This window comes from Amblyraja radiata, chromosome 22 (genome assembly GCF_010909765.2).
Source record: "Amblyraja radiata isolate CabotCenter1 chromosome 22, sAmbRad1.1.pri, whole genome shotgun sequence".
Taxonomy (NCBI): domain Eukaryota; kingdom Metazoa; phylum Chordata; class Chondrichthyes; order Rajiformes; family Rajidae; genus Amblyraja; species Amblyraja radiata.
The window spans coordinates 12163408-12188332 of NC_045977.1; the positions used below are offsets into that span (position 1 = coordinate 12163408).

The 24925-nt window shown below is 43.0% G+C and overlaps 1 protein-coding gene and 1 long non-coding RNA gene across 4 annotated transcripts in view; one reads left to right on the top strand and one right to left on the bottom strand.

Annotated features, from left to right (window-relative positions):
* tekt5 (tektin 5) overlaps positions 1-24925 on the top strand; it is a 47206-nt gene that overhangs the window by 15577 nt on the left and 6704 nt on the right. For both annotated transcript variants that reach the window (XM_033040426.1, XM_033040427.1), the window contains exons 5-7: positions 3550-3693; positions 10086-10308; positions 18961-19115. In XM_033040426.1, coding sequence (XP_032896317.1) covers positions 3550-3693; positions 10086-10308; positions 18961-19115 — 522 coding nt within the window. The remainder of the gene's footprint in view (positions 1-3549; positions 3694-10085; positions 10309-18960; positions 19116-24925) is intronic.
* Positions 6139-24925, bottom strand: part of LOC116985592 — a 33453-nt gene continuing 14666 nt past the window's right edge. For both annotated transcript variants that reach the window (XR_004415305.1, XR_004415304.1), the window contains exons 2-3: positions 7725-7868; positions 6139-6709 (exon numbers count right to left, since the gene is read on the bottom strand). This is a non-coding gene — a long non-coding RNA (uncharacterized LOC116985592). The remainder of the gene's footprint in view (positions 6710-7724; positions 7869-24925) is intronic.

Here is a 24925-nt window from a genome sequence, read left to right on the forward strand (position 1 = left end):
TTGGATTCTACAGCTACTACATTTCAGGCCTTGGGCTACAAGCGGTATAAGGCAGGGCCAGACAGTCAACATTGGCATGATGTGCTGCATTAGTACTTGAAGGTCCCTACACCCAAGCCAGCAAGCGTTCGCACTTAGAACCTCTGAAAACATCTTGCTGGTTCAGTTTCAGTCTAACTGAACCTTAAATGCAAGTATGGGATTTTTGTAGGTGTGCGCAGAACAAGTTATTCATTTCACCCTTTGCTTATGCTTTGGGCCAGTGTAATCACTGGTAAATTAAAAACAAATACCTGTAGTCAGATGAACATAGTAGGGGGGGCTGTCCTGTGCACGGCTGCCCAGCCAGCAGCTGTCTGTCTCTTCATCTTTTTATTTTTTATTTTAGTTAAGTGTTTTGTTTGGAGGTCTAGACTTTTTTTGTGTGGGGGTGGGGAGGGGGGAAGGGGGAAACTACCTTTCAGGGTCCCTACCTGATCGGAGAGGCAGCCTTTCTCCGGGCTGCAGCTTCGACCCGTCCTCGCGGCCTACCAGCGGGCCTGGAGCGGCGTTTCCTGTCGGGGACCACCCAGAACCTCGGCTTCGGCGGCGGTACAGCACTGGAGCGCTATCGCGGAACGGGCGATGCCTTGTCCGGGTCGCCGCGCTGGAGCTCCGGTGAGCTGAGACCGCCGGGTAAAACATCACGGAGCTGCGGGTCTGAGGAGCGACCAGCTGCGGGCGGCGGCGCTGAACTTAACATCGGGAGCCTGGGATCTCTCGATGAGATCGCCAGTTGTCGAGCTCCAACCGGCGCGGCCTTGTTGGCTTCGGAAGCCGCGGCCTCCAGTGCGGAAGCGGTCGTTCCAGGGTTCCCAGGCCACGGGGAGGACTCTCCCGACGCCGGAGCAACATCACCCGGCGAGAACGGCCTGGAACATCGGGCCTCTGTAGAGGCAACTGTGGAGGCCTCAATGGGCCCGACTATGGGTGAACTGGAGTTGGGGACTGGACTTTGTGCCTTCCCTCATGGTGGGAGCCACTGTGGGGGGATGTTCTTTGTGTTTAAGACTTTCATTGGTGTTATGTCTGTATTCTTTTTTTGTGTGCTGCAAAATGGCAAAAAGCATTTCACTTCACTACACCTGGGTGTATGTGAATGTGACTAATAAAATACCTTTGATACATTGTTCATTACCGGCTGGCCATCTTAATAGGTCTTCTCAGACCTCTTTAAATCTTCTTGTCTAACACAGTGCATTGTGAATGAGAAGAGTTTTATGATAGTAGAACATGTGGTTTTTGCAAATTTTGGCTGGGAACATGAAAAATACCAAGCATTAATCATATCCAAAATACCAAGCATTAATCATATCCAAAATAGTCCCGCACACTGAGGCCGTACTCAGTATTTTCCTTTTCTTTGCATGTTTTTTTTTTGGCCATATTTTGCAAAAGTTTCAGAATTGCCAGTGCTGCTACTTTTCCTGCTAAATATGCCCTTTATTGTGCTATCTTTCCTTAAGGGAACATGAAAAGGAACCATTTAACTGAGTCAGAAACAGTAATAAAACAATTACATTACTGAACTAAAGACCTGGGAGTAGACACAAAATGCTGGCGCAGTCTGGTAGCATCTCTGGAGAAATGGAGTAGGTGACGTTTCAGGTCGATACCCTTCTTCAGTCTGAAGAAGGATCTTGACCCGAAACGTCACCTATTTCTTTTCTCCAGCAATGTTGCTTGACCCACTGAGTTACTCCAGCATTTTGTGTCTATCTTCAGTGTAAACCAGCATCTGCAGTTCCTTCCTACACTAAACACCTGGGAAGTTGAGTTCATATTCCACTGTGAGGAATTTTAATTCCGTTGATCAAATGACCTGGAATTAGTATTAATTATGATGTAAATCGTGTTAAAAAAAATTGTATGGACAAGTAACCTTTGGAGAAGGAAACCTATCATCCTTGCTCATCTGGCCGATATATAATCTAGACCCACAGGAACAGTGGCGGACTGGCCAGGGTGTCAGTTTGCCCTATATCAAGTGGGCCCATGATGAAGTGGGCCCCCTTTATCTCCTGGCAACCAATATTTTTAGACCCAGTCCGCCACTGAACAGGAATGACATGTGAGTGCCATCGGACATGTGCCAGCAAGCCACTGTTGTATGCAGCATGGAAACTGGCCCTCTGCCCAACTTGCCCACGCCGACTAGTACGCCACATTTACACTAGTCCCACCTACCTGTGCTTGTCCCCTATCCCTCTAAAACTATCCTTTCCAGTAAAACGATCCTATCCATGCAGTCATATTACTGCAGCAGTTCAAGAAGATAGCAACAGAGAGACTGTAGATTAACCAGGATGTAGCCTGGGTTGGAGGATAGTAGTAAGGGGAGATTGTACAGGCTGGTTTATTCTCACAGGAACATAATAAGCTGAGGGGTGAGCTTTGAACATAGAACAATACAGCAGGGGAACAGGCCCTTCGGCCCACAATACTTATGCCGAACATGATGCAAAGTTAATCTCCTCTGCCTGCTCGTGATCCATATCCCTCCATTCTCTGCATATCCATGTGCAAAGACTTCCACACTGCTATCATATCTGCTTCCACCACCACCCCCAGCAGTGTGTGTACCAAACCCCCACTACTCTCTGTGGGGACAAAAAACCTTGCCCACTCATATTCTTTAAACTTTCTCCCTCTAACCTTAAAGCTATGCCTTCTTGACTTTCACATTGCCACCCTGGGAAAAAGGTTCTGACTGTCTACCTTATACATGCCTCATAATTTTCTCCCCTCAACCTCAGGTACTCCAAAGAAAACAATCTAAATTTGTGCAAAATTGTCTCCTTATGCCTAATACCATTTAAATCCGACAGTGTTCTGGGAAACCTCTCCTGAGCCTCCACATCCTCAGTATAGGGGTAACTAGAACTGCACACAATACTCTGAAAGCAGCCATACCAAAGTTTTACACAGCTGCAAGCGACTTCCTATCCCTTAACCTTGTAGGGGTTTATAAAATTGAGAGGCATAGAAAGAATAGATGGGCAAAATATTTTTCCCAGGGCAGAGGAATCTAGAATTAGAGTGCACAGGTTTCAGGTGAGAAAGGGATAAATTAAAACAGGGTAAATATTTGGACTATGTTGCTAGTGGAGGCAGATACAATGAAACATTTAAAAGGCCGTCGGGCAGGTACTTGGATCAGCAAGGAGTAAAGGGATAAAGGGCAAATGGGATTATTGTGTCGGCATTATGATTAGTCCGCCACGAAGGCCACTTTCTGTGCCGTACGCTTCTATGATTCTATGAAGATAGAGTATCAATGAATTGCTGACATCACGCAAAAAAATATTGGAGCTGCCTGTTATTTTGCCAGCTTTACTGCCGAATGGGATTCTGATCATTAATCAGCAGAACAATAGTGGCATTCAAAAACCAAACTGAAATATCTAACCTTTCCACCACTTTTAAACAGCAGCAGGCAGGGTGAATCTTTACTATTTCTTTCTGTGAAGTAACCTTGCAAATATGAACGTTCTCTTCTTATTAATACAGAAATAACAGGGCAGCTCAGCATGAACTGGAACGAGATCTGTGTGATAAATGTTCAGCATACTGGATTGATGATAAAGCGCATCAGATGAAGAACACCTCCGATGGTATCAACTATTACTGTGGAATTGAACAAGTGAACGCTACGTAAGTGTAACAACCCAGTGTGTGATTCTTTGTTTTGGAGAGTGTATGCCTCAGTTTAATATATTCAATGTTAACCCAAGGGCATAAAAAAAGTACAGGATGAACAGTGAAACTCCATTAAACTCGCTGTTTCACATGGATTGTTGCAAGAAGGTTGGTGGGAAAAGTGCAAAAACTGAGTCCATGGTAAAATCGAACAGCAATGTCTAGAAATTATTTTTATGATATGGTCTTGTGGGGAAGATTTTGACTTTTCATGGCAGTGTAAACCAGGTGACAGCAAATTGTCAAAATTTGTTGCAACATTCCTTTCTATTTACACTGACATTGGCCTGATGGTTCAATTAGAGAGATGGGCTGAAAATTTATTGTTAGCAGTGTGCAATGTCTAATAGTACCGTGATCCTGCAAAAATCCTCTATCCATGCTCTTTTTTGCAGCAGCTGACGATTTTAGTTTGAAGCATGGTAGTTGGGAGAGCATTTCACCACACCTGAACTGTGTCATGTTTAATTTAGTTTATGGTCACATGTATCGAGGTACAGTGAAAGGCGTTGTTGCGTGCTAACCAGTCAGCAGAAAGACAATGCTTGATTACAATCGAGCCATTCACAGTGTACAGATACATGATGAGGGAATACTTGATGCCGATGTGTATCCTGTTTTTCTAAAAGCAGTAAAACATAGAGATCTCACAAAAAGTTGGAGTAACTCAGCGGGACAGGCAGCATCTCTGGAGAGAAGGAATGGGTGACGTTTCAGAAGAAGGGTCTCAACACAAAACGTCACCCATTCCTTCTCTCCAGAGATGCTACCTGTCCCGGTTGTGATGTAACTCCTGCTTTTTGTGTCTATGTTCAGTTTAAACCAGCATCTGTAGTTCCTTCCCACATAGTGATTTGCACCACATCTCCTAATAGAAACATAGAAAATATGTGCAGGAGTAGGCCATTCGGCCCTTCGAGCCTGCACCGCCATTCAATATGATCATGGCTGATCATCCAACTCAGTATCCTGTACCTGCCTTCCCTCCATACCCCCCTGATCCCTTTAGCCACAAGGGCCACATCTAACTCCCTCTTAAATATAGCCAATGAACTGGCCTCAACTACCTTCTGTGGCAGAGAAGGGTTTCCTTTAGAGCAAAGCCTCAGTGAAGACCTGCATGGAGAGTATTCACTCAAAAGGCCAATGCATCTACTCCCAGGCTGCTCGGACCTGACTGCATCTGAGATCAAATCTTCCCAGTTTCAGCATGAAACCCAAGGGAAATGTGTCTGTGTTGCACATATCCCTCACATCACATGCCAACAATGATCAAAACTTAAATTGGCATTGGTATTTTTCACATTTTCCCATTGTGTAAAAGTTGGCTGGCGCTCCTACTGCAGCTGAAGATAGCATACCTGCTGTCATAAACAAAGGTGTGTCTGCTGTCCTCCACTGACATCTTGGATTTTTTGGTAGAACCGTCAATGATGAATGCAGCCATTAACCCTGGTCTGTGTTTCTTCACTGGTGGAGATGTTCAAGCACTTGATTTCTACACAATGAGGCACTGGAACTGTTAATTTCTACTTATGTGCATCAGTTATTTGCATATAGATTGAACTGGGTTTCACCCATTTTACAGAAGTATCAAGGACACAACAGCACAAATCTAATTTATGGACTCGGCTGGTGAGATTTACTGAGGTGAAAATGCAACAAAGATTGACCAGATAATTTATTTGAATTCTGAGACTGAATTTGAGGCCTGTCCTTAGTGCCACAGTGATATTTTTGTGCTCAAACCAGACAATGTCCGGTTTCTATCCACTCACCCCTTTGCTCTTCCACTCCCAGCTATATTCTATCCATTTACTGGCTCCTGTTAAAATGCAGTTGCCTTTTTGTAAAAGCTGTGTCAGATCCTTGGTGTTCTGATGAGTGCAGCACAAATTGTCTGATGTGTCTCCCTGATGACTTGGGAAAATGTCAATTGTGAAAGCTTCATGTGTGCAACCACCCACTTTGCAAAGAGCTATCTTGTTTCAGATGCTATCTGCTGGCAGATGGAAGAACTCTGAGCTAAAGTATCTTGAAAAGCAGAGGCAATAGAATCAGCTGTTCATGTTCCTGTATGAGCACCTGCAAATGCACGGTTTCAAGTAGTGACAAGTGCCAACAAGCCATCATGAGTGCTTTATCACCTGCATTTGTTGGCATTTATCTCTGCACAACCCGTTCAGAAATTCTGAAAAAATGGAAATGTTCAACTCTACACCAGAACTCAACAGTCTCTTTTGCTGGCTCTGAACTTCCAATGACTTACAGCCAAGAGACAAGAGTGTCTGGCGGGATGTGCAAAGCCTTAAGGTTAATCGATGATGGCAGGGGAAAAGGAACTGTAAAACTATTTATATGCAAGGAATGAGAACAATGCAAAGTTGGCAGACTATCCAGGAAAAAGAGAAATAAAGCTGCTTTAATTGAGAATAGACATATCATCGACAAAGTAAAGCTGAGTTACACTTTAAGAAAACCAGTATGACACAAGACATCTGCATACACAAACCGTACATAAGTAATCTGTGTATCAGTTGTCAACATACTCCCTCAGAAGATCTGGTCTCATGAACATTTAATGAAATTAAACAAATCCAATGATCCTTTTGCACTTCCAGTGTTATCTGTCCCCAAAATCATCCCACGTTTAGGCTTCAAAACTGATAAATCATTTTGCCTTCAAGGACAAATTATATTTAAAGATTAAACAATTCCAATAAAATGACTATTCTGGCTAACACAGTTTAGAAAAAAGATACAATACATGTTATGTCTTTGAATAGCTAATGACCACTTCAAAAATATATTTACATAGCGATCATTCACCTGGGATTGGGGCATATTATACAAGTTTTCTGTGTGGGGAATGTCAACCAGTTTTTACCCTTTCCAAAGGAGTGCTTTCTGCTGTAGAAATTCCTTTCTCATGCTTGTGACTCCCTGTCCAACATGTGGAGACTCCGAAAACCTGCAGTATCAAAATAGTAAAGAATTCACAATCCATCTAAAAGCCACTTTTTAGTTTAGTTTAGTTTAGAAATACAGCATGGAAACAGCCTCTTTGGCCCACAGAGTCCACGCCCACCAACGAACACCTGTACACTAGTTCTATTCTACACACCAGGGACAATTTACAGAAGCCAATTAACCTATAAACCTGCACGTCTTTGGGATGTAGGTGGATACCAGATCCTGCAGAAAAAAAACACACGGTCACAGGGAAAACGTACAAACTCCGTACAGACAGCACCCAAGGTCAGAATTGAACTAAGGTCTCTGCGTTGTGAGGCAGCAAGTCTACCGCTGTACCACCGTGCTGCCCACTTTGTAATCCTTGAATCTGTACACGGAAGAAGTCAGACTTGTGGCAGGTCTGATGTCCATCTACTTAAAGTGAAAATGTTTAAAGATAAAATTGCAGAAGATTGCCTGTTTTTTTCTGATCTTGGACAGGCCATTGATCACTGGTCAGAAATTGTTGAACTAGTCAGAATTGAACTTGCATGTCAAAATATACTGGAGTATAATGCATTAAAGCCAATGGAATACTTCTCAATTGTAGTACAGTTTTGATGCAGGAAACACAGCAGACACAAGATGCCTGGAGCAAAGTTCCACGAAGAAATGTGACAAGAAAAAGCTTTATTTATGTTGAAGGAGGGGTAGATATCAGCTTGGCCATCAGGAATAATTCCTTGTTCCTTGAAATGGAGCCATAGATTCTTTTATGTTCGTCCAACAGCGCAGAAAAGACCTTGGTTTACTATCTCCAAAGACAGCATCCCTTGTACTTAACGTAACCCTCCCTTCCTGCTAAACTGGAGACTCAGCCCAGATGTTTAAACTCTAATCTCTGGAGTGGAATTTTAGGCCACAATCTTCTGACTCAGAAGTAATAGTGCCACCCACTGAGTCATATCTGTCACCCAACAACTCTCGACTGTAAAGCATGCAACTTCATAAAATCCAATTATGTGACTCACTGACTGTGTCCTGAGAATTCCTCGGCTGGATGGGCCATTGATAATTGCTTGGACTGCTCATTGTGAATGTTGGCTCGGACTGTGGACTGAAGATGTCTTTCCAACCTCTCCACTGAAAGCCTGCAACCACTTCCTGCCAAGGACCTTGCATGAAAACAGACACTTGGAATCATCGAGGAGCCGAGTGACTCTGGGGGTTGTGTTGAGGGGAGGTCTAAAACTTCAGAGCACATTAGGACTTAAAGATATTTAATAAATTAAGTTGATTTATCTTTCCCTGCAATGTGGTAGCGCTGTAACAGTCTAAAACCAGAGGCAGTTTATCTGTTGATGACTGGGTTATTGTTTGCCCACAGCTGTGGTAATAATCTTCTGATTCCTGTTAGAATGGAGACAGGAGAGAGTTTCCAAAATAAGTACGGACCTGCTCTTACACTTTTCTCAGGAATTTGCCCTGAAACTGTGAAAGAGGAATTGTAGTAAATTGAGCCGAGCTGTGTGTTTGGCTCCGACACCACCAACAGATAAATCTTTCCATCAGCATTGCCATCTCGCCTCCAATAAAAACATTGGAACATTCAGTGCTGGAAAAAGCTGTGAGCAAACATGCATGTTTTTAATAAAACCAATTGTGGAAGGTCTACAAAATGGGCAGAAGAGTAGTTTCACCTCTTGATCACCTCCAGTTCATTACAGTTTTGATGGTGCAGGGTGTCTACGTTAGTTTAGTTTACAGATACAGTGCAGAAATGGGTTCTTCAGTCCACCGAGTCCACGCTGACTAGCGATTTCTGCACACTATAGCACTATCCTACACACCAGGAACAATTACAATATTTACCAAAGCCAATTAACCTACAAACATGTATGTGCTTGGAGTGTGGGAGAAAACCGGAGCACCTGGAGAAAACCCACGCAGTCACCGGAAGAACGTACAAACTCCATGCAGACAGCAGCCGTAGTCAGGATCGAACCTGGGTCTCTGGCGTCAGCTCTACCACTGCGCCACACGTGCCATCCCTAAAGTTTAAGCATCTTTACTGTTTAAGCATGGATCTGATTAGCTATGCAGTGTGATTTTTTTTTTTTTAGTTGGAAGGCTTTTGTTAGCAGTGATTTTCACCAGGCAGAACTCTAAACAAATATTACCGTCCTGTAGTGTTGCATGTTTACTTCTTGTTGAATGACCTCACCGTTAGTAATGACCACAGCAGAGCCAGTGGCCTCGATTTCCAACATGAAAGGAACAACAAGCTTGTGGTGTCATGTTTTTAAAGGAGAAAACCACAGAGGGAATGCAATACATTAAAAAATATATTTCCTGTCCGAAACATCATTTTCCAATCAAGAGCATCTGGCCGCCTTAAATATTTGGCAGAGCAATCCAGCAGGAACATATTGATATACTTGATTGCCATTCCTTCTCTCTGCTTGTAGAGTGGTGGATTACACTCTGCAGCTCTCAAAGTGGGGATACCAAAGAAGTTATACCATCCATATCTTTGATCTATAAATTCAATGGGAAATCATCTTGAGCGTGTTCCACCTCCAGTTTAAATCGTTTGGCATGGTGCAAATGCCAAGCAGAATGAGTGCACCAGCACATTGGCTGTCATACAGCACACTGGAAGAGTAAAAGAGATAATCTGGATGAACATGCCTGTCACCATTTAAGCATTCTGAATCATTAACTCTGGTTATGGAGGAATAGAGTTTGTAAACTTGTATTCCCTAACCACAAAGATAAACAACACATCTGTCACGCAACACTGCTGACTCAAAGATCCCTTTGTCTCACTGTGCTTAAGTGGGACACTTTATTTAACTGGTTTCAGTCAGGTACAAGGAAATGTATGGCGGAGCTTCCATCTGCAGATGACTTGAACTTTATGAATAAAAACATCAATAGACAATAGACAATAGGTGCAAGAGTAGGCCATTCAGCCCTTCGAGTCTGCACCGCCATTCAATGTGATCATGGCTGATCAAACACCTGATTCAGAGTAGATCTTTTCATTTGAAAGAATGAATGAATACGTTTATTGGCCAAGAATGTACACATGTACACATACAAGGTACATACATACACATACATACCTTGGTGCTCCGGGTCGCAAGTAGCAACATGTAAACATACAATAAACAATTAAGAATAAAACACAAAACATTAAGAATAAAACATTATAGTTTAAACATGTGAATCAAATAAAATATTAGAACAAAAAGAGGCTACAGATTTTATTACAATAAGACAATAGTATTTATTTAATAAAACCATTTTTTATTAATGCTTTAAATTCAAACTGACGAAAATTGCAATTTTTACTTTTAAACCATCATCTGTTATAATTATTTAATTAGGATCTCAAACCCGGGTTCCTGGTTGAAGTATTCCGAAGAAAACATTCTGCGTTCACAGTGTGAGCGGGCAGCCTCGTCGAGACTGCGGGACGAGCTTGAAAAGCTTCTGGCTGCTACTTCGGAGGAGTTGTGGAAGCAGTTCAACAATGTCAATCTTGCATTTACGCACCGCATCTTTGAAATTGGCGACGCCAAGAAAAAGCTACAGATGCACCTGGCAAAGGTAAGGGATGAAAACTGAAAATGTATTTGTATCTGAAAAAAAGTGGGATGTATTGGAGGATGCAGTTTTGCCCAAATGTAGTTACTCGAGGAGATGGTAATGTCGAGCCATTTTGAACCTACCCAGGGCTGATGGATCAGAGAATTTTAAGGATTTCTCGGAGTGTTAATGAAGAAATCATACTGTGCCAATACCAGGAGATATCTTGGGTGGAAGTTATACTAGTTTTCTCTACAGTAGCACTCATGTCCTCAGTGTTTGAGATCATGATTGTCATGGTAGTTCCAGCCTTGTTGTTGTGTATCCAGAGAAATGAAAAATTCCTGTCATAGGAAGGAGGGAGAAACTGATATATTGTGTTTCATAGCAATACATCATTCAACCAATATCCTTAATCCTGTGTCGTATTGAACTGCTTAAGAGTTGTTGGGGCTTTGCTTACCCAACAAGTGAATCACATCCCACTACATCCCTGAATTGAGATATTATTTCCTAAATTTAGGACAACTGAGTAGGTGATGCATATCTTATGCTCTCCTGACATGATCAGAAACTTCAAAATGGTGATCGCAGGTTGCTCATGGCATTTTCACCTTTTGCTCCTGGGATTAGACAGGTCATTTCTAACTAGATGCTTGCTGATGCTGTGTTTGATTTACAGGTGTAAAATGGGAACCAAATGGTTCACTGCAGAACTATGACGTGTACAGTGCTAGTACAAATACTGAGCTAGAGTTTGGTATTCCTGCCACTTTGGCATAGACCTCAAAATGAGTATCTGATGTCTGCCCTTGAAAGATGTTTTAGTTCATTTGCAATACTGCCTGTTTGGTGGTCCTGTTATTAAAGTGGTTTGGCTTTTATTGAGATGGCTGCAATCAGGTCATCCAAGTCTGCCTTTGGACTAACAGGTGGTCCTTAAAAGGAATTGCTACAAGCCACCACCAAACAAGGTGCACATTAGAAATAACCTGAATGTGGAACTTCCAGGTGGATGAATACTTCTCGTGACTCTACATGGTCTTCTCTTGTTTGTTATTTCAACCTCTTTCTCTCCTAATCACTCTCTTGAATGCCTTGACCATTCTATCAGTCTCAACACATCCCAGTTCCCAACCCTTCCTCCCTCTTGCGAGATTTAACTTTAGAAACAGAAATGGAAATGGACTACTGATGAGCTCAGATGGTGTGACTGGTGGAGTCAAATTTCACACTTCTGTGTGTCGAAAATGCCTTGTATCAAAACATGTTTTCAATTTTGTATTAAGCTACAAGTCAGTACTCCCAGCTCTTGGTCATAACATTGTATCACCTCTGGCATTTCTGTTCACAACATTTATTTATGCACAAATCTGGATGTTTCTTGGACTGGTTTGACCATGCTGCTAAATTTAAGGAAGTTGTCAGATATTAGCGAAGGACTTTCTTTGTGTTTCTTTGTCTGAACCTGTACATCTTTGTATCTCCTTTGGAATTAATGCTTAATTTATAAGTAATTTTGATCGAAAAAATTACTACCATTTTATACAGTGTCCTGTTCATGACTTAATTCTCAGAAACATCTTTGTTTTATGAGAATTAGCGGGTTGATTTATATTGGACTTTGAAGTGTAACAAGCATTGCATCCAAAGCAATTTACTGTAATCCATTATGCATGACAAATTAATGTTAAAATGAAGACAATCAGGCTTTTTAAATTATGTTCCACTTCACATAGGTCACCGACAACTATTTGATCCTACGTCATTCTATAGCAAACATTTTACGTTTTAAACTTTAGACTTTCGAGATACAACCCGGAGCCAGGCCCTTCGGCCCACCGAGTCCATGCTGACCAGCAATCAACCTGTACACTGACACTATCCTACACTCTAAGGACAATTTATAATTTACAAAAGCCAATTAACCTACAAACCTGTAAGTCTTTGGAGCGTGGGAGGAAACTGAAGCACTCGGAGAAAACCCACGCGGTCACAGGGAGAACGTACAAATTCCGTACAGACAGCACCCATAGTCAGGATTGAACCTGGGTCTCTGGCGCTGTAATGTAGCATCTCTACCACTGCATCACTGTGCCTCCCTAATAATGATATTGGGAACAATGGCTGTAAGAATGGTCTTCTTTGTACCTCACTGTACTTGTGCATATGACACTAAACTTACTTGATGTGTCATTATTCACTCCCATTCATATGCTAATTCTGGCAATGTGATCAATGGAACTTGTGCATCCACAATCAGGTTTTTGATCTTTGCTTATGGGTAAATAATACATCTAGCAAAGAAAATAAACATTTATTTAAAGTGGACTCTCTAATAAAGTTCAAAACGATAAACACGATCCGTGTTCTCGGGATATCAATATCTAAATCCAAATTTTATTAGTTATTTATGTTATGACATCGGCTGGAAGCTGCATACCAAATCTCGTTGCTCTACGGAATCAATCTAACTTTCATTCCACTTAAAGGAATGGAAAATAAATTGGCAGGTTTATTTCTGGTAATCCGGATGTGGTGGGGGAAAAAATGCCTATTTCAGGGCTGAACGGCTATGACTCTAAAGTAGTGTCAGTAATTTTTCAAACCAGTGGGAATGGGAAGTATCACTGCAGGTAAATTTGGTATGTTGCAATGCTGCTGTCATGTCGGCTGCCTAGTACTGGATATACAGTTTTTGGAGAAACTAAAGTCTGAATAAAATGTCAGGAGTTGTCTATGGTATAAATGACCTGGACGTAAATGTAGATGGGTTAATTATTAGGTTTGCAGACAACTCCAAAATTGCTGGATTTGTGACACTGGGGAATGTTGTCAAAGCAAATAGGTGGCAAAATGGCAGATGGAGTCTAATCCAAGCACGTGAGGTGTAGCAATTTAGAGTTTGAATATAAGGGAAAAGTATGCAGATCATTAGCAAGACCCTTAACAGCATTCATGTACAGAGATTTCTTGGTGTTCAAATCCATGAAAGTGGCAACACAAGTAAAGGGCCTGTCCCACTTACGTGTCCTTGGGATGCAAATTACGCGACCTCGTGGTCGCGTTGAGCCGAGACGGTCGAGAGAAGGTCGGGCGCGATTACATGCATACGCACAGCCGTCTGGAGCTCGTGACATCATTTGAAGATGGACACAAAGCTGGAGTAACTCAGCGGGACCGGCAGCATCTCTGGAGAGAAGCAATGGGTGGTGTTTTGTGTCGAGATTCTTCTTCAGTCTGAAAAGAAGGGTCTTGACCCGAAACATCACCCATTGCTTCTCTCCAGAGATGCTGCCGGTCCTGCTGAGTTACTCCTGCATTTTGTGTCTATCTTCAATTTTCTTGGCCCCGCTCTGGGAGTAGAAGTGGGGGCGGATCCGGACCGCAACGGCCGTGAGCCCCAGGCCGAGTTCGGCGATCGTTTCCCTGCTTCTGCTGCTGTTGAAGGTGAGACATTGCGTCGCGCCAGGGTCTTGGGCCTGTTCCACTTTGGCCGTCAGTTCTGCGACAGGCCGTTGGCACGCAAAGATTTTGTTCACTGCAAGAATTTCGGAGCCCCGCGCGATGTCGGGACCAGCCCCGCACAACTCCATACCCCTCCGCGTTTCTAAGTGGGACTGGCCCCGCGCGGCCATACGGTGCCCGTACGCCTCAAGCGACCACGAGGTCGCGTAATTTGCGAGCCAAGGACGCGTAAGTGGGACAGGCCCTTAAATAGAGTGGTATGGAAGACTTATTGTTGCCTTCATTAGTCAGCCCATTGAGTATAATAGTCAGGAGGTCATGTTGCAGTTTTATAAATCTTAGGTTAGGTTGCAGTTGAGATCGCCCCATTACATGAAGGGTAATGCGGAGGCTTTGGAGAGGGTGCAGAAGAAATTTCCTGAATGCTTCCTGGATTAGAAGGTTTTTTGGATTGTTTATGCAGGGCCACTGGAGATTGGGAAGGAACCTGATAGAAGTATGTAACAATATGAGAGAGAGATATAGGATAGACACAGAATATTTTTCCCCTGGCGGAAATGTCAAAGACTTGAAGGGGGAAATTTCAGGTCAGAGGGGGGAAATTTAAAGGCGTGGTGGGGGACACATATTTTTTTTATATAGAATTCTGGGTGCCTGGAACATGCTGCCAGGAATGGTGGTATGATAGTAGCATTTAAGATAGGCAGATGGATATACAGGGTGTGGAGAGATATATATCACGTGCTGGTAGATGAGATTAACTTGGCATGATATTCGGCATGGACATTGTGGGCTGAATGGCCTGTTCCTGTGCTGTACTGTTCTAGGAGTTGGATTTCCAAATGGGCTCTTTGGCAGCTGAAATCTCCACAGTATTGCTATATTCTGAGATGTCTGTTTTCAACTGCACAATTGTTGTGAGAATGAATTTTTAGACTGACCAATCCAACTAATATTATGTGTACGAAGGAACTGCAGGTGCTGGTTTACTCCCAAGATAGACACAAAATAATGGAGTAGCTCGACCTGAAACGTCACCATTCCTTCTCTCCAGAGATGTTGCCCGTGTTGCTGAGTTAGTCCAGCATAGAGATACAGCGTGGGAACAGGCCCTTCGGCCCACCGGGTCCGCGCTGACCAGCGATCCCTGTACATTAACACTATCCTACACCCACTAGGGACAATTTTTACATTTACCAAGCCAATTAACCTACAAACCTGTATGTCTTTGGAGTGTGGGAGGAAACCGAAGATCTTGGAGAAAACCCAAGCAGGTCACGGGGCGAACGTACAAAAACTCCATAGAGACAGCAACCGTAGTTGGGATCGAACCTGGGTCTCCGGCACTGCATTTGCTGTAACACTACCACTGCGCCTACTTTTCTCCATGCATTGTCTGAGTGAGTACTGGATACGAAGGAAACCATACTTAATCCTTGTATTTCATAGGATTTTCTCCTGATCACCTTCATAACTGATTGGGCCACATGTTTTTGTTTTTTTCTTTTTGCCTCTCATGACTATATATAATTCAGCGAATGTGAGAAAGCCAGAGGATTGGCTGTGAGGCTTTCAACGGTTTCACACTGTAATTGGCCACAGGGAGTTGCAGGAATGAACTCACTCTGTACTCTTGTTCGTTCTGTGTGGGCTGACTGAGGAAGAAACATGGGCTGCCTGGCCAAATATCCATCCAGCAAAAGAAAAGCACCATGTCAGGATGATCATCCCTTAAGATTCCACTGTGACCGACAATATGAAGTTGTTCTGAGGCCCAGTAAAGTTGGCTATTGAGAGCATACACTGTAGAACAAAACCTAATATTTGTTATCATTGCAGTGCACATGAGGAAAGCTGTGACCAACGTAATTTTCAGAGTTTCAAGGGGTGTGGCAGAGTTTGATGAAACACTTGATCCTTCAGGTATTGAGAAACCCGACTAGCAACTTTCTGGATCTGTACAAATTTATTCCAGCAGAGTATAGGGTTCAATTCTGCTTTTACTCAGATCATGGTAGCAAAGGAATTGAGATATACGAGTTGTGATGTCTGAGATCTATATGATTTACTAAATAGGAGGTATTAGCAGTTATAAAGTGCATTAAAGTGGATAGATCCTCAGGGCCTGACCACGTATATCTTCATACCATGTGGGAATCTCAGGAGGAAATTGCGGAGGCCCTATCAGGATATTTGCATCATTTTTAGCTGCAGGTGAAGTTCCGGAAGACTGGAGGGTGGCTAATGTTGCATCATTATTTAAGAGGTGCAGCAAGGACAAACCAGGGAACTATAGGCCAGTGAGCCTGATGTCAGTGGTGGATCAGTTTGGTGGAGGGGTATCTTAGGGACAAGGTCCACCATTGTTTGGATAAGCACAGTGAATAAGGATAGTCAGCATGGTTTTGTCCATGGGAAATCACTTTCACAAACTCTTAAAACATATTTTGAGGAGATCACCAAGAGGATCAGGGCAGCACAGTGGAGCATTGGTAGAGTTGCTGCCTTACTGCACCAGAGACCCGACTATAGGCGCTGTCTATACGTAGCTTGCACATTCTCCCTGTGACCATGAGTTTTCTCCAGGTGCTCTGGTTTCCTCCCACACTCCACAACCTAACAGGTTTGTAGATTGTGTAGGAAGGAACTGCAGATGCTATTTTACACTGAGGATAGACACAAAATGCTGGAGTGACTCGGCGGGTCAGGCAGCATCTCTGGAGAAAAGGAACGGGTGACTTGTCGGGTCAAGACCCTCCTTCAGACTGTAGGTTAATGGCTTTTGGAAATTGTAAATTGTTCCTAGTGTGTAGGATAGTGTAGTGAGCGGGGTGGTCACTGGTCAGCATGGACTCAGTGGGTCGAAGGGCCTATGTCCGTGCTGTATCACTAATGGATTAATGAGGGTAGGGCAGTGGACATTGTCTTTTTGGACTTTAGCAAAGCTTTAGCAAGAGCCCACATGGTAGGGTAGATATGTTGATCTAGAAGGTGAGATTGTATGGCTTCCAAGGTGAGTTAGCACCTTTAACATTGGCCCTATGGGAAGGAGTTCAAAGGGTAGTCGTGGAGGGTGTGTTTCTGGTTCTATGATCAGTGGTGTGCCCACAGGGGTCGATGCTAGGTACACTGCTTTTTGTTATGTACATTAATGATTTGTATGACAATGCGATTAAAATTGGAAGTAAATTTGCAGCTGACACCAAAATTGGTGTTATCGTAGACAGTGAGTACTCCACTGCCCAGTTCCTTCTTAAACACTTTGTCTACTCCACTGCGAAATCACCTCAAGGTATGCCTATTTTGAAGAAGTTCTCCTCCAACCTCCGGAGACAGTTTCACAACCTCCTCTCTAACTGCTCAGCCCTCGGGCTCCTCCTTCTCCTTTTTTCTTTCTTCTCCCCGCCCCCCCCCCCCCCCCCCCCCCCCACCCCACATCAGTCTGAAGAAGGGTTTCGGCCAGAAACGTTGCCTATTTCTTTCGCTCCATAGATGCTGCACCCGCTGAGTTTCTCCAGCTTTTTTGTATACCAGTGAGGAAGGATATCTAAGTTTACAACAAGATCTAGATCAGTTGGGAAGGTTTGGCCTGGGAATGGCCAATGACACTTACCTCTGACATTTAAGTTTGATATGTTGCACTTTGGATTGTCAAACCAGGGTAGGACTTGCACAGTAAATATAGCCTGGAAAGTGTTACAGAGCAGAGGGATTTGGGTTTACAGATACATGGTTGCCTAAAAGTGATGAATCAAGTGGATAGCGTGATAAAGAAGGTGTTTGGCATGCATGCCTTCATCGGAAGAGTACAACCATTGGGACATCATGATGCAGCTGTACAAATCATTGGTGAGACCCCACTTTGAGTACTGTATAGAATTCTGGTCATTCAGATAGGAAGGATAACATTAAGTTCTTCTTATCGAGTTCACATCACAAGATTAGAAATTGTTCTCCCAGAGCGCAGCAAAAACAGCTGTAATTTCTGCATGGTGAAACCAAAATGTATAAAAATGGCCTTTAATAAAATCTGACAATGTGCACTTTAGCCGCATGTGATTTTTTTCTATTACAAATCTCAAACTGTGGAGTACAGAGGCAAATAAATAAATGATGAGTCTTTGTCCCAAACATTATGGAGAGAACTGTACCTAATGCTTTTGCGTGTGTTGTTCGAATCCATGTGTCTGTGATACTGCTGCAAGCATGATTTTCTTCGTGTCTGGATCATACAATAACTGTGCATGTGACAACAAAGTCGTCTTGACTTATTAATAGAGTAACAGCCTGTATTGGCGAGCAGCCAACAGTAGTGAAACCAACCTTGTTGTAATCCATAATGATGTCAATTCAACAAACTTAAATCAAATTTAAATGAAATACTTGCTGCTAGCACAATGGAGTGGCTATTACCACCTGACCTGTCACTGAAAATGTGTGTGAAATACATGCGGGGCTGAAAGCTGGCCTGACAGGTTTTCATCCATTCTTTATCTGCATTGCACACCAGAATTAAATTTGTCTCGGGAGAAATGTGGAAGAAAATTGGCATCATTTTGTTCTCATCAAGCAGCAGCTTTACATCGGAGTACTTTGATAAAGATTGTTTCTTTATACTTAATTCAGAAAAGTGCTAGCACTTTTGCGATACGGTGTACACTGTGGCCACTGACATTTTGCCATAGCTCTGTGCAAAATATCATGAACTGAAATATACTACTTTGCAAGCATATTCATGGCTAGTCGGAATATCCCAAGGGCTGTACAGTTAATTACATTCCCACGAACTGTCGCACTTATGAAAATTATGAATTGCCTCGTTTTTAAATGTTTGTAATGTTGGATTAAGGATGAATATGATCCAAGAACAAACCCAGTGAACTGGTGCCGTGTTCAAATGAGAGAATAAACAGAACTAACCTTCCCTCCCTACTGCACTGGAATGTACCCAGTTTTGTGTTCAAGTACTTGGAGTGGGGTCTTGAAGACTTGTGACTCAGCTATGAGACTGATGCCTATTGTTAACAGATGCTGGTGTGTAGAGGTAAAGAAAGCCTATGTTAGAATGGAGTTAGAGGCTGCTTGACTAATTCTTTGCCGTAATTAATAATCTTGGACCATGGATAAGCCAATATTTGCTTTTGACTGAAGAGTTTTGGTAAGCAGCCAGATGGGATGGTGCATGATCTCTGCTTTATTCCCCAGGTTCTGCAAGAGATATTCCAAATGGAATGCACCATTGAGGAGTTGAAGATGGCCATTAGGCAAAAGGAAGCTCCAATGAAGGTGGCACAGACCCGCTTAGAGGAGAGAATCAAGAGGCCCAACATGGAACTGTGTTGCGATCAGCCTCAGCATAGGTGAGTCACTTTTATTGTTTTATCCAACAATATACATTTTCCCATTTATTAAAGGTTTATTCCATTCAAACCTTGTCATTAGCCAATCAATGATGAAGACTCTCAATAATCAAGACCATATCCCCGTGTGACTGGCCACCTTCTGGCCTCAATTGAAAATCTTTCCAGAGAACGTGTCCAATCTCATCTTCCCTTGTCCAGTCAATTCACATTTGAATTCTACAAGCTAATTTTCTGGCTGGAGTCTTTGAAAGCACCAATCTTCATGTGTAATGCTGTACACATTGTCAGCAAGGTTAGTTACTAGGTCTGCTCATTACCTCTTAATGACTATAATGTCTTCTCAATTAGGACTTAGTAACCTCCAATAATAAGTGTCAGTGTGGCGAGCTCCTTGCTGAATGCACACCTCTTCCTGGCTGTACCATTCTTCTACTCCAGAGAACTAATTGCAAATATATGCAATCATTAAGTGGTACAAAGCATGCAAAGGGATAACCATATAACCATATAACAATTACAGCACGGAAACAGGCCATCTCGACCCTTCTAGTCCGTGCCGAACACGTATTCTCCCCTAGTCCCATATACCTGCGCTCAGACCATAACCCTCCATTCCTTTCCCGTCCATATAACTATCCAATTTATTTTTAAATGATAAAAACGAACCTGCCTCCACCACCTTCACTGGAAGCTCATTCCACACAGCCACCACTCTCTGAGTAAAGAAGTTCCCCCTCATGTTACCCCTAAACTTCTGTCCCTTAATTCTCAAGTCATGTCCCCTTGTTTGAATCTTCCCTACTCTCAGTGGGAAAAGCTTATCCACGTCAACTCTGTCTATCCCTCTCATCATTTTAAAGATCTCTATCAAGTCCCCCCTTAACCTTCTACGCTCCAAAGAATAAAGCCCTAACTTGTTCAACCTTTCTCTGTAACTTAGTTGCTGAAACCCAGGCAACATTCTAGTAAATCTCCTCTGTACTCTCTCTATTTTGTTGACATCCTTCCTATAATTAGGCGACCAATGACCTGGAATCAAATCCCCCAGACCAGATATCTATATATAAGGGTTAATGAGCCAAATGGATGAGGGCTGGATTGGAAGCCGCCCGCGGGGGTGAGACACCGCTTTCCTGGCAGGGTTACCAGGCTGACCTCCGCCAACCCGAGAGATACCAAATCAGCCGTATATATGGCACAACATTCCGCCTAAGACGCCGGAGGGCCAAGATACCGACCCGCAAAGTCAGCCTCGGAAGTTGGCTATGGGAATGGATCCGCTAGCTCTGGCTAGGCTGGAGTTTCAGAGCTCCGGCAGCAGGGGGCAAGGGGGCAAATTCAACCCGCCAATCGGCCGCAGAGGTTCCGGTGAGGTTGAGACCGGCCGTCTCACCCAGCCTAGCTGCCACATTTTCAGGGGTCTTCCGGCGGGTATTTCAAGTGCGCTCTTGTAAGTTTGTCTGGTTTAAAGGAGGTGCTGGACCATCAGTTGCCGGAAAATCGACGGTGGATCTGAATGTTAATTTGGTCAGCATGGTAAAAGTGGGCTGAAGGGCCCGTTCCCATCCTATACGGTTCTGTCAGTCCATGGTCAAGGTCCTCTATCAACCTTCCCTCTGCCTCACTACACCACTTTTTGACAATAAATATTCATTGTGAGATTCTTTAAAAAAAATATGGCCCACTTTCCTTATCTCAGACATTGCTTGTCCATTGAGCCAGGCATCGATGATGAAACTTATCACTGCCTTCAATGTGCCAAAATATAATTTGCTTGATTTGTGAAAATGGGTATTTGAAGATCAAGACTTCAGAATTGGCAGAAAACTCAGTCTATCAGGCAGCAGGGATCCCTGACAAATACTGACCTCACTTGCTGCTCACTCCATTATGATCTTAGATCGGAACATTCCTTGTTCCATAGTAGATGGCATTGAAGGTGTTGTGTGAATTGCAGCCGTCAAGAAGGAAAGACGAGACAAAATTACCAGCATGTTTTTTTTCTTCTGCCTTTTCCATTCCATGACTAGATTACGGAGGCACATCTGAATTAAGCCCAAGATAGACACAAAATGCTGGAGTAACTCGGCGGGATAGGCAGCATCTCTGGAGAGAAGGAATGGGTGACATTTTGGGTCGAGACTCTTCTTCAGACGAGTTACTCCAGCATTATGTGTCTATCTTCGGTTTAAACCAGCATCTGCAGTTCCATCGTACATTCAAAATTAAGCCCAACATTTTCAACAACTCCCCCTGATTCTACCACTCATCTACACACTGGGGGGAACTTACAGTTAACATCGCAACCGACAGGTCTTTATGAAGTGGATGGAAACTGGACCATCCAAGGGAAAGAAGGAGAATGTGCTAATTCCACACTGGCAGTGCCCAAGGTTAGGATTGAACTTGGGACTCTGGTGCTGTGCGGCAACAGCTGTACCATCGTGTTATCGCTGTGTGTAGCAATTCACTAAGGTTCTCTTAAGGAACCATGGGACTAGAATTTGGACTGGGTCTTATCATGCACTGCATACCAGAGCAATGAAGACCAAAATTGCCCAGTGAAGTCAGTGGCCAGTCTGAAGAAGGGTCTCGACCCGAAATGTCACCTATTCCTTTTCTCCAAAAAATGCTGCCTGACCCTCTGAGTTACTCCAGAATTTTGTGTCTATCTTCAGTGTCAACCAGCATCTGCAGTTCCTTCCGACACAAGTCAGTGGTAGGACTACAGGGATGGTTCTGCCTGCCTCTAGATTATTGACAGCAGGTTTTGAGCAGCAGTTGTACACCCTGAGGCAGCTCCAATCTACGTATGTAGTTGAAAAACAAGGTAGATAATAACCGGCATGAAAATTAATATTTCACATATGCCTGTTAATTCACTTTCTACACTGCAATCCCTGGTGCATACTGATATTTGGAAGAAGCAAGGAGAATGAAATGAAAATGAAATCCAAATGAGAATGAAAATAGACTAGCGTTTCTACATTGCCTCTCATATCCCTCGGACTTCCCAACACAATGTAAAGCAAATGAAGCACATTTGAATGTAGTTGTTGTGCTCATGGGGGAGGGGAGGGGGGAGAGATTAATCTCCCTGGGGCTCGAGAGATGTCAAGATAAAATTTGACCTATTTATTTGAATAGAACTTATCTTCCATTCGCTTCGGATTTCAGTGAACTTTTGCATAATTCAGCCGTCCAAATGTTCCAGACTCTTTGCTGCGTTCAATATAAACGTATGATTTGCTTCCACCTGACAGTGCTGTTTACCAAATAGTGAACAGCATTGGTTTTAAAAATGTGTAGGAAAGAACTGCAGGTGCTGTTTTAAATCGAAGATAGACACAAAATGCTGGAGTAACTCAGCGGGACAGGCAGCATCTCTGGAGAGACGGAATGGGTGACGTTTCGGGTCGAGACCCTTCTTCAGACTGTCCCGCTGAGTTACTCATTTGGACAACACAGAAACAGGCCCTTCAGCCACTAAATGCATGCTGACCTAGTTGTCCATTTACACAGATCCCATTTGCCCACATTAGGACTGTATCCTTTCATGCCGTACCTATTTAAGTTTATACTCCGTTAATTTCAGACAAACCTGTTTCTTTTGCTCAGGGATAAACAAACTCGCCCTTTTACAATCTCTCCCCACAAATAAAGTCTTCCAATCCAAGCAACATCTTGCAGAATCTCCTCTGAACTCTCACCTATAGTGTGGCTACCTGAACAGCGCACATTCAGGGTTATGGGGAGAAGCCAGGAGAATGAGGTTGAGAGAGAGAAAGTAAGATCAGCCATGGTTGAATGTAGACTTGATGTGCTGAATTGCCTAATTCTTCTCCTAGAACTTATGAACGGTACTCAAAGTGAGATCCAAACAGTGTCTTGTAAATTTGTAGCATAACATCCCAGCTTTGTATGCCTCAATTTATGAAGGCGAGCAAGCCTTATGCCTTCATCACCACCCTATCTCACAGCAAACTGATTTCTTGCACATCTCCCCAGCGGAGGTGGGGAAACATCTGTATATTATTCTCTACATCTCCTCATGATGAGTTCCCATGCTTAACTCTTAGGAAGTTTATTTCACAGCTGGTTTATGTTTGATAGTGAGTGGGCTATTTATCCGATAAATGAAACCTATCTTCCATTGCCTGATAATAAAGGACAACATTTACTGGAGTTATATCAGAAAGGTTATTCTAAAATACCTTGTATACCTCGATTAGAATACTTGTCAATGAAGATTTGTTATGTAAAATAACATGCGCGCACAGCCCAAATTAAATAGATCAATTGGTATATCCCTCAAATAATAGGCAGGGACAATCAGCACTCAGTATCCAATTTTAATAGGTTGGATATTTTTTTCCTTCTTGGAAAGACTATTATCCTGAAAGAAATCTGAAGCATTTCCTGTTGGCTTATTGCTGGTGCAAATCTTGCACAACTTGGCAGAGGAATACATAGTGGCCCCAAGGAAAGAGGGGAAAGTCAGATATTTTATGAAAAGCTTGATTATTGGCCTGCGCAGTCCAGTGTTTAGTAAGATCTTTTCTGTCATTAGCTGTAAATTTGAAATGGTAGGGCATATGATAGCCAGTGAATGGAATGAAAACGCATCCATGTGATGCTGGGATTTTTCAGAAATTAAGACTTAATGGATATTCTTTCAACTTCTGCCAGTAAATAAATCACAAGATGGATTTGGATAAAGAAGAGTCTTTCAGCCTGTTTGACACAGCAAATAAGATGTCTAACTTTCCTTTGACCCCGGGATAGAATCAAAATGTCAACAGTGAAAATGCTAGAGGGAAGACAAGGAGCAGCATAGTTCTCGTGACTTAGTTTTGGAATTGTAACTTTTTTTTCCCCCCCTCGACCAATTCTCCTTTCTGCCTGGTACAAAAGGTCGTGACAAGCTTCCACATGCTTTGTGAACCTATTGTTTTCAGGCTGCTTTGGGAATACCTAAATGCCTTTCACAATAATATGCTGATTCTAGTCCTGCCTTGAAATATATGCATGCATGCTCCCATAAATACCACAGAAGGCTGTGGAGGCCAAGTCAATGGATATTTTTAAGACTGAGATAGATTGATTCTTGATTAGTACGGGTGTCAAGGGGTTATGGGGAGAAGGCAGGAGAATAGGGTTAAGAGGGAAAGGTAAAGCAGCTATGATTGAATGGTGGAGTAGACTTGATGGGCTGAATTGTACTCCTATCACTAATAAAATAATAATTAGTAAACGACATCAAGCATGCAAGTTTATCTTTTTTCCCCTTCTCCGTAAGAATGTACAAAAAGTGATTCCAGAACCCATCACAACCAGCCTAACAGAGGCTAAGGAATCAAAGATAGTGACAATCAACACAGAAAACACTTTTTCACGCAGAGAGTTGTGAGTCTGTGGAATTCAGGGGGCGGTGGAGGCCGGTTCTCTGGATACTGGAGCTAGATAGGGCTCTTAAAGATAGCGGAGTCAGGGGATATGGGGAGAAGGCAGGAACGGGGTACTGAGTGGGGATGATCACATTGAATGGCGGTGCTGGCTCGAAGGGCTGAATAGCCTACTCCTGCACCTATTGTCTATTGTCTAAAACTGCACAGGCTGGGAATCTAAAAATAAAAGTTGAAAATGCCTGAAAATCTCAACTGGTTAGGCTGCAACTGTGGGATGAGAAACAGATTAATGTTTCAGGCTGAAGGTAGACAAAAATGCTGGAGAAACTCAGCGGGTGTGGCAGCATCTATGGAGCGAAGGAGCGATCCATAGATGCTGCCTCACCTGCTGAGTTTCTC